Here is an 11,149-nt window from a genome sequence, read left to right as displayed (position 1 = left end):
CACCCAAAGACACGAAAATACTCCACCTTAGGTTTTGAACCGCTCCAAGCTTCTTCAGGTGTCATGTCTTCTACTGCTGCTGTTGGAGATCGATTCTGGATGTGCACACTCCATCTTGTAGCTTCAGACCAAAACTCCTTTGGGACTTGCCTCTCACTCAGCATAGATCGTACCGCATTCATTATTGTTCTATTCTTCCTCTCTGCTACTCCGTTCTGTTGTGGCGTAAATGCAGCCGTCAATTGCCGGGTGATACCATGAGTTTTACAAAACTCTCTGAATTCATTGGACGTGAATTCCCCTCCGCGGTCTGTCCTCAGGCAAGCGATGAAGGTTCCAATCTCCTTTTCAACACTTGCTTTGAAAGCTTTGAAGGTGGTGAGTGCCTCCGATTTTTCATGGAGAAAATAAACCCAAGTTTTTCTAGTGAAATCATCAATGAAAGTTAAAATGTACCGCTTTCCGCTGTGTGAAATTGGTGTAATCAGACCACATATATCTGAGTGCACCAGCTGCAGCTGTCTCGATGCACGCCAAAGGCTCCTTTTTGACATTGACCCTCTGTGTTGTTTTCCAGTCAGACACACCGCACATATCTCCTTCGTGGACTTCAGCATCGGCAGCCCAATAACCATCTTCTTTTGTGCAAGTTGTTTTAGAGCTTCTTGGTTTAATGCCCAAAACGGCGATGCCACAAATTCGTCTCCTTCTCGATCACCTCTTCTGTCTTCAAGCACATCGTGTTTTTCTGCAATTTGGATGTTAGAAGAAAGAACATCCTGTTTCCACTCATATTAGTCTCCATGATTGCACCTTTCTTGGGATGATATACTTTGCAGGTTCCATCACGAATCAAAATTGCCAAGCCTCTCTCCTGCAATTGTCCAAGGCTTAGTAAATTGTTCTTGAGCTCTGGGACATAATAAACTTCAGGTATGACTTGGGTGGCTCCGTTAACTTGTACTTTGACGCTTCCTTTTCCCACCACCGACATTCTTGTGTCGTTTCCAAGTTTCACAGATCGATTCAAACCTTCTTCCAACTCGAAAAACCAATCTTTGCACCCGGTCATATGATTGCTACACCCGGAATCAAGGAACCAAACTTCTTTTCTGTTTGCCTGATGTTTCTCAAGATAAGACATCAAGAGCAACTCTTCTTCTTCTTCTAGTTCAGCATAATTCGCCTTCTTCTCCCATTCGGGACACTCGTTCTGATAGTGCCCTAATTGGTGACATTTGTAGCACTCGATAATGGCACGATCGACTGCGTTTCTTCCTCTTCCTCTACCGCGTTTCTTCCTCTTCCTCTATCGCGTCCACCTCGGAACATTCCGCGACCTCTTCCTCTACTAGGTTTTTCATCTTGATACACTTTTAGTGCCAGCTCTTCTTGCACATATCCATTCAATCGCTGCTCATGGACAAGTAGGCTGCCATGTAATTCATCGATACTCATCGTGCTCAGATCATTCGATTCCTCAATCGAACACACCACATAGTTGAATCTCGAGGTTAGCGATATGAGAATTTTGCTCACGATTGTGCTCTGCTCCATTGATTCACCATTCACCTTCATCTTGTTAACCACCGTCAAGGTTCTTCCTAGGAAAATGTCGATCTTCTCTCCTTCTTTCATGGCCAGCAATTCGAACTCCCTTCTCAAAGCTTGCAATTGCGCCCTTTTCACCTTTGTAGAGCCTTGATACTTCTTTTTCATGGATTCCCAGATAGCCTTAGAGGTACCTTTGTCAAGAATAGTTTCCAGAATCTCTCTGTCAATGGACTGGAACAAGAAATTCTTGACCTTCAAATCCTTCAACTTCGCCTCTTATACCAATTTATTTTGCACCTCACTCGCCCGTGTTGTTTCGATCGACATCGCCGGAATGCCATCTTCCACCAGACTCCACAATTCTCTGCTTCTCAGAAAATTCTCCATCGTCATGGACCAAAAATCGTAATGGCCATCAAATTTTGGGATGGCTGGCTGCACAAATTTTTCAGATCTCTCAGACATCTCTCTCGATCACTTTCTCACACAGGTTTTTGCTCTGATACCAAATGTGAAATATAAAGCTGAAAGTGATAATGTATTAAATCAAAGACTATGGCATTATATAGCCTTACAGGAGAAATAAATAAAATAACGAAAATAAGCTAGAAATTAGGAAATTGACTCCACTACACTAGAAACTAGGAAACATATTTCACTATAGCTATAAACTAGGAACAAAACTCCACTAAGTAACAATAGATGACTTATTCAACTTAGACAAATTCAAACTCAAACATTTGTCATGTCAAATAAGTATTTTAAAATTTGAAGTCTGACACGGCGGGATGCTTGGTCGTCATTGATTGACAGTGTAAAATAAATTTACACTGTCATTGCATCACCCCTTTTCTCATAAGAAAAGAGTTTAATGGTGATGCACTGACAGTGTAAAAACATTTTACATTATCATCTAATAAAAATATATCATTTTCCCATGTCATATAAGTATTTTAAAATTTGCAGTATGACACGGCGGGATGCATGATCGTCATTGGTTGACAGTGTAAAATAAATTTACATTGCCAGTGCATCATCCCTTTTCTCATAAGAAAAAAGTTTAACGGTGATGCACTGACAGTATAAAAATGTTTTACACTATCATCTAATAAAAATATATCATTTTGCCATGTCAAATAAGTATTTTAAAATTTGCAGTCTGACACGGCAGAATGCATGGTCGTCATTGGTTGACAGTGTAAAATAAATTTACAGTGTCAGTGCATCATCACTTTTATCATAAGAAAATAGTTTAATGGTGATGCACTAACAGTGTAAAAACGTTTTACACTATCATCTAATAAAAATATATCATTTTGCCATATTATATAAGTATTTTAAAATTTGCAGTCTGACATGGCATGATGCATGACCGTCATTGGTTGACAGCGTAAAATAAATTTACACTGTCAATGTAAAATAAGAAAACTATTTTTTCTATTTTTTAGATATTTTTATTTAATTAATTATTAATGAATATTTATTATTTATATTTTTATATATATATTTTTTTTATCTAGTTAAGTAATTAAAAATGTGAGATTTCCATTTTTAAGTTTAGAAATTTTTGTTTAAATAATTATTGATGAAAATATAATTTAAGATAATGATTTATTAATTAAATAATGAGATTTAAATTGACAGAAAATGATGATATTTAAAAAAAATGGATTAATAGATTAATATGTTTTATTTTTTGAAAATCATAATTGTTTTATTTATTAACAGGAAAAATAGTAAGTTAGTGGAGGTTGTTAGAAAAATTAATTTAAATAGAATCGATTGAGGTTAGAATCGTGAACAAAATCACTTTTCTTTAAGTATTTAAAGCACTCTTAAATGTCTTAGAGTTGGAACGCATGAATACCTAAGATAATTCAGTTTATACTCGAGTTTGCACAAGACCGATGAAAACTCGAATGTAAGGAAGATGAAATGTAGAATTTTGATAGATTTTTTTAATTGCCTTCTGGTTCTCACCATTTGGATTGCTAGTAAAATCTACCCACTTTACTAATTGTGAATTCTATGTCGGATCTAGTTCATTGCATACACTTGCATATTCCAATTGAGCCACAACTCTTTCATCATTATTTTTGAAGTTTGACACTAGAATCAAATGGAGTACTCACTTTCTTGAAATTTAAGTGTTTGAACTTGTTAAGGACTTTCTCAATATAATGTTTTGACTAAGTTCATAACCCTCACTATTTCGTTTTACTTTGATCTCCAAAAGTGTGTCAACTGGTCCAAGATCATTCATCTTGAATGTGAAAGTTAGAAATCTCTTTACTTCTAAAATTCCATTCATCTAATTGCTAATGATCAATATGTAGTCAACAGAGACAAAAGAATATCACTATATTCTTACACAACTTTGTGTACAAACACTTGTCACAAGAATTAGATGAAGAATTTTTTTTAGGTAATCATGCATGATTATGCAAGAATATTTTTAGATGATGTGATAAATGGAATTCTAAGCAATTTAAAGTAAGATAGTATGAATTGCAATGAGTACCTTAGTTATGTTCACTTGTCTCAAATCTTGACTTGAATTTGTATGTTCAACCTTCTTGATCAACTTCATTATCGATGTGTATGATACTTTTGATCATTTTCTTCTTTGATAATCTTTGTCTTCATCAAAATTGAACTAAATATAAGATGTATTTTTCATAATCTCCCCCTCATCAAATTATATATCGAATTATGATATCTATACATTAATCTTATCTTTCATGATATTTATGTTTTTAGCACAAACTTATTATTAATTAGACCACTATATTTTTGTTTAATTATAAAAATGACTCTAATACATGTAATATTACAATTTTGTGACTCAAAAATTCTAACAAATATATAAAAATAAATCTTGATGAATAGTCCCTTGTAAAATTGGACTAATGGTCGGTTTGTTTTGTCTCATTTGCTTTCTGGAACTTTAAAATTGATTGATCTAAACATTCCTTTATTGAACTCAAAGTAGAAATGTGATTATTTTACAAACTGAGAGTTTAATTTATACTTAATACCGTTGGAGTAAAGATGATTTAGTGGGATAAATATTGATGTTGAGATTTAGTGGGATAAATAAGAATGTGAGTTTGTGTAATGTAATATTATTTTAATTTAATAATTATTTATAAGAAAAAAAGAAAAAAAAGTTTTAAATATTTTTTTTATAATGTGTTAATGGGTGCATAATATGGTAAGGCATGAGTGATGAGAAGTTAAAAAATAGTAATGTGTTTTATTATTTTAGTCATTTTTAATTAATTAATAACTAAAGAATAATTAAGAAATTATTGTAGTTAGTGGGTGGATTATACAAAGGACTAAGAAATAAAATGAAATTAAGTTGAAAGAGAATTAATAAGATGAAAACAACGTGTTGGGTGGGTTATACAAAGGATTACGTAATAAGAAAAATAAGAAAACTACTTTTTTTATTAGATATTTTTATTTCATTAATCATTAATGAATATTATATTTTATGTTTTTTGTTTTTGTTTTTTTATCTAATTAAGTCATTAAAAACGTTGGACTTTCATTTTTAAGTTTATAAATATTTGTTTAATTAATTAGTGATGAAAATATGATTTAAGATAATAATTTACTAATTACAATAATGAGATTTAACTTGACAAAAAAATAATGATATTTAAAAACAAAAAATGGATTAATAAATGGATAAGTTTTATTTTAAAAAAATAATAATTGTTTTATTTATTAAAGAAAAACTAGTAAGTTAGTGGGGTAATAATCAAAGAAATGGCTAGTTAGTGGATAGTTATACACAAAATATTAGTTTATAATTTAAATAAAAAATAATTAGTTACAGGTGTAAATAGTAAAATTAAATAAATAAATATATAATTTATTAATTAAAATAAAAAATAATTACTTAGTGGTGTAATTAATAAAATAAATAAATATTTGAATAAAAAATTATCATATTACCCTTAATTTTAGCATAAGTCTTATTAAATAAATTAACAACTTTTATACATAAGTCATTAAAAACGTGGATTTCCATTTTTAAGTTAGAAATTTTTGATTAATTAATTAGTGATGAAAATATGATTTAAGATAATGATTTATTAATTAAACTAATGAGATTTAACTTGACAAAAAATAATGATATTTAAAAAAAAATATATGGATTAATAAATGGATAAGTTTTATTTTAAAAAAATCATAATTGTTTTATTTATTAAAATAAAAAATAGTAAGTCTGGAGGTAATCATCAAAGAAATGGCTAGTTATAAAAAATAGAGATTAATTACTATACACTGTCAGTGTAAAAAGTTTTACACCGTCGGTTCATCACCATCACCCGTTGGTATTACTTTATAGATTTTTAAAATAAAAGTTAAACTTCTTTTAATATCCAACGTCTATAATTAACTGATGGTGTAAAACCCTATTACACTGACGGTGTATTTCAATTAATCTCTAAAAAATATTAGTTTATTATTCAAAATAAAAAATAATTAGTTACCGGTGTAAATAATAAAATTAAATAAATAAATATATAGTTTATTAATTAAAATAAAAAATAATTATTTAACGGTGAAAATAATAAAATTAAATAAATAAATATTTGAATAAAAAATTATCATATTACCCTTAATTTTGGCGCTAAGTGTTATTAAGTGACTTAACAACTTTTATATATATTATCCTTAATTATGGTGCCTAAGGGTTATTAAGAGACATAATAACTTTTATATATAAGATATATTAAATAATTGTTTTCTCTATTTAGTTATTTTAATATAAATAAAAAATATTTAATAATATAAAAATAAAAAAACAAAAATAAAATATAAAATGGGGTATATAATTTAATTTTTTAGCTGATTTTAGAGATGCAATTCGTGAGTGGTTAGTATTAAGTGGTAAGGAAATTACCTTTGTGAAAAATGAGAGTCAATGGTAGAATATAAGACTAAATGTGATTTTTTATTTCTATGCTCTAAAGTGAGTCACAAGCGCACTTATGCTATAAATACATTAGTGGGTACCCACACATGTGCAAATTTTTTGAATAATAGATATGCAAACTCAAGATTGATGACCAATGCAGGAGTGAAGAAAATTCAAACATTTAAGAAAGTGAGAATTTGTGATATTATGCAAAATATGAGACAAAATTATTCTGTGGGGATTCGTGTTGCTAGAGCATGAAATACAAAGTTGATTGTAAAGAATGTTATTGAAGGAGATGTTGATAAGCAATATAAATTTTATGGAGGTATGTTGTTAAGTTAAGAAAAATAAATATTGGAAATATTGTTAAGATCAATGTTGATAGACCAAATCCAACAATATAACCAAGGCTTAGATTGGTATTTAAAGGCCCAAAACTCAAAATGTGAAAAACACTAAAATCTCAATTTTAATAATTATTATTATTATAAAGAGAATATATATATATATATATATATATATATATATATATATATATATATATATATATATATATATTATATATATATATATATTGATGTATAATAATAATAATAGTAACAATAGGCTCTTATGTGTATTCAATACTAATTGTACTATGTATAATATATTTTCTAGATGTATATTATATGTCGGTCTTACACTTACCATATAAATCTTGGTTGTATTGATGAGTTTGGTCTCTCAACATTGATCTTAACAATATTCCCAACGTTAACCCTTCTTAACTCAACAACATATTTCAATAAATTTTTATATTGCTTATCAGCATCTCCTTAAATAACATTCTTTATAATCAACTTTGTCTTCCATGCTCTAGCAACAGTAATCCCCACAAAATAATTTTGTCTCATATTTTGCATAATATTACGAATTCTTACTTTCTCAGATATTTGAATTTTCTTCACTACTGCCTTGACCACCCATCTTGAGTTTGTATATCTATTGTTCAAAACCCTTGCAGATGTGTGTGTACCCACTAATGTATTTATATCATAAGTGTGCTTGTGGCCACTTTAGAGCATAGATCTGAAAAATCACATTTAGCCTTACATTCTACCATTGACTCTCATTTTTCATAAAGGTAATTTTCTTACCATTCAATACTAACCACTCATGAATTGAATCTCTAAAATAAGCTAGAGACTTAAATTTCATACCCACTTAAACTGATAGTCCTTATTAAGATGCTATTTTCTAAACTTTTCAAACTTAGTCTCTTTACATTTATCATCATCAGATTCAACCGGATCTGAGCTACCTAATTCATCACTAACATATTAATCATCTTCAAATTTGTCTTGGGAACTATAAATTAGTCAAACAGTAGCAACTATGTTAGATCTAATTGGGGGTAGATTCACTTCAAATCCATCTGTAAGGGCAATAATTCTTTCATCCTCGCTATCATCAAAGCCTTCAACTTCCTTATCCTCACTTCCTTCCATATCTAACATCTCATTAATGAACTGAGGTCCCCTTACTTTCAATTTTATATCTTTCACTTCATGTTCCATATAAATGTGGTCACCAAGTTTGCTTACATAAGTATATGCAACAAAATCATATACATCGTCCTTGTTATCATTACTTAACTGATTATTTTTGGGATCTATTTCAACATGTCTAGTCCAAACCCTACAACATCCTGCTTCATAACCTAAACTCTTAACCAAGTTATGAATTTCAAACATGGTAGGTTTCTCAATATTTTCCCAAATACTATGGATTGAACCTCACCTCTATAGAACTAGTTCTTCTTGTTGTCCCTTACAAATAAAGCTTCATGGTGAAAAACTACATTAAACTCTATGACCTAAAAGGGGAAAATAAAAAAATATTGAGATCGGAAATCCTGAGTTCAAAAAATCTAACCTCAGACATTACAATCACTATAGAGAATCTTGCATTCAATCAACATTACAATCACTAAAGAAACATAGATCGAAAAACCTAACCTCATACATTGTTCTTCCTTCGTCTTCATTCGTCTTCCTTCTTCGTTTTCCTTCGTCTTCCTTCTCCGTCATCATTCGTATCCTTACATATTTCTTCCTTCTATGTCTTCCTTCTTCGACAATCACTAGAATCGGGGAAACCCTAAATTTTAAGGGGAGCAAATTACATGATGACATGTCAACCTAAATAAAGAAAATATTAAATAAAAGGCCACATGGACGGCTAACTCAACAAATATCATGATATCATAGTCTACTGATCAACAAAAGGGGAAAATAAACGAAATCTTTACATTACAAGTGGGAATCAATTTTTTTTTAATGGGGGGTTAACCAAATTCCGCTCTCTTTGCAGAAAGGTTTCGTATATTTAACCCTTTTTAAAATTTTATTTTGTTTGATTGGTTTGGACTCATTCATTTCTTATAATCGAATAAAATTGGTGCTTTTTGTCATACCCCGATTTTGGTCCTGATTTTTTTTTTCCCCATCAATCACTCGTTTGCATTCTTTCTTCATTCACCTTCATATATGTTCATGTTTACTATTTCATATTTTTCATTCATTCAATCATAATCATCCATAGCATGTGGATAAAATATCCCATCACAAGAATGTCGGGAAGTTCTAAGGTACAAGAGAACAATTTAGTTTTGCCACAAGGTCACCCATTTTTCATTCACACCAAATATTACAATCATTACAAGTCCTATATATTACAAATTTACAAAAAATTGGCATTTGGACCAAATCCAGCCCATCCCCAAGAATCCCAAGGATCCTAATCCCTACTTTCTCTCTATTTATATACGTTGAAGCTTAGGATGAAGTGTTGAAAAAACATAACGTATTCAAGGTTCATTATCCTTAGTGGGTTTCAAGCTCAATGTGTTGTTGTTTGTGATACTTGCAACTTTACTTATTGCTCAACATGAAGTAGGTGTTTTATTGATTATCAAGTCACCATGATTAACGGCTAAAGAAGGAGGATAGGATGTGATTCAAAATTATGTGTTTTGGAGTGGACATGAACCGTCACTTGACAAATACTATTTTTGAGACAAACTATGGCTTGGTAAAGTTCACAAAGCCGGTGCAACAAGCAAGTCTTGCGTTCACCTCAGAATTGGGCCTTATGTTTGTGCTGGATGGAGCTTTGGAAGCTTCCGAGTTTAACTCAAGTGCATTCCAGAATGGTCCAATAATTCTACCTCTGATTGACAATAAACATTGACATATGGAGTATGAACTCGACGCTCTTGGTAAGGCATATATTCAGTGAACATCACATATAGTTGTATGACTTAATACTGGTGTTCCATGCACGATGTGCAAACAAAATGATGCTCGTGATCCTTTTATTAATACTTGCAATGGTTACTACTGTGATTATTTCTCTCCAAACAAATCTTACTTCAAGAGTTTTCAAGTCAAGTTTCCGAGAAGAAGAGAGTGAGAAAACATCAAAGGCAATTGGATGTGGCGCCGTTAAGTATGCTGACTGGAAGATCAATGGATTAACAGATTACACTTTCAATTTTGATTAGATGCTTAACAATAAGGGAAATACTTTTGTTCATTCGCAGTATGCACATGCCAGGATATGTTCCATTATCAGGAAAAATGGTAAAAAATATAGAAGAACTAAAAAGGAATGGGAGTTTGGTGTTGGAACATGAAGACGAGCGTACTTTGGCTTTTCACTATATTAGAATTTACAGAGGTTTTTTTGTGGAGTCCTACTCAGATTTGCTACCAAAAGTGTTATGTGAATACTTATATAATTTGGCTTCTGTTAGCCTCAATGGAGACCTTACACTTCATAACCTTGCCTCTAGGCGAAGGACGACTAAACTCAAAGATCCCAATCAATAGATGTTGAGAGTTCTTGATTATTCTCGGTTTAGTCGGCACCTTTTTGTGACAGCCGGTGATGATAGGACAGTATATTTGTGGGATACAACTGGACACCAACTGCTGGCATTAGCTTCTCTCCAACGATAAGATCATTGTTGGTGCCGGCCTTATTATCATTCTGGAACTTAACATCTGAACAGAGCTATGCCTTGTCACGCCCAAAACATCATAACAGTAGTGATGGCAGGCCCTGCAACAAATCCTTAACAAAATCAACACTTCAATTTCAATCCTACAAAAGAAAATAAAATCAAAACTTGCATCAAATTCAGAGAGAGGAGAAGATGGATTGGATGTTGTCACTCTTGTGCCAAATTTTGCTATTGGACCCTTCATTTGCTCTAAGCTTCTTAGTTATGCTTCAATGCCTTTCTTATTTGGAGATGTAGCACAAACCATTGACTGCTATAACTAATCAATTTTGAATGAAGAGTGGATGAGCCTTGTGAACCAAAAGCATGTATAGAATCCAATAGTACCGGATGCCACAAAAACGCATAAGAAGTCCAGCATGTACCTGAAATAAAGAAAATGGTGTTCTTGTTACAACAAGAAAATGAAGAGCAAATGGTGAAGAAATTATTGTAGTGTTCAACAAGTACAGAAACAGTTGCCTTTTTGCTTCCATCGATTGAAGTTGTTGTGAAGTCTCTGCCAATTGATCGTGGTCAAAAGCGGACATCAATTCTTGTTCTTGTCATATGTCCAATTCGAGAACTTACCATGACAAGCCTTACACTTG

The 11,149-nt window shown here is 31.5% G+C and overlaps 1 protein-coding gene across 1 annotated transcript; it reads right to left on the bottom strand.

Moving 5' to 3' along the window:
* Nucleotides 1–1,224: 1,224 nt before the first annotated feature.
* LOC127102311 (uncharacterized) lies at nt 1,225–1,719 on the bottom strand. Its single transcript, XM_051039691.1, has one exon. It carries the CDS (start codon nt 1,717–1,719, stop codon nt 1,225–1,227), a length of 495 nt encoding a protein of 164 aa, XP_050895648.1.
* Between the last annotated feature and the right edge of the window lie 9,430 nt (nt 1,720–11,149).

This window comes from Lathyrus oleraceus, chromosome 7, assembly GCF_024323335.1.
Source record: "Lathyrus oleraceus cultivar Zhongwan6 chromosome 7, CAAS_Psat_ZW6_1.0, whole genome shotgun sequence".
Taxonomy (NCBI): domain Eukaryota; kingdom Viridiplantae; phylum Streptophyta; class Magnoliopsida; order Fabales; family Fabaceae; genus Lathyrus; species Lathyrus oleraceus.
This window is presented reverse-complemented; position numbering and strand designations above follow the sequence as displayed.

Coding starts and splice junctions, on each gene's coding strand:
- LOC127102311 (XM_051039691.1), bottom strand. CDS start 1,719: ATGAAAAAGAAGTATCAAGGCTCTACAAAGGTGAAAAGGGCGCAATTG.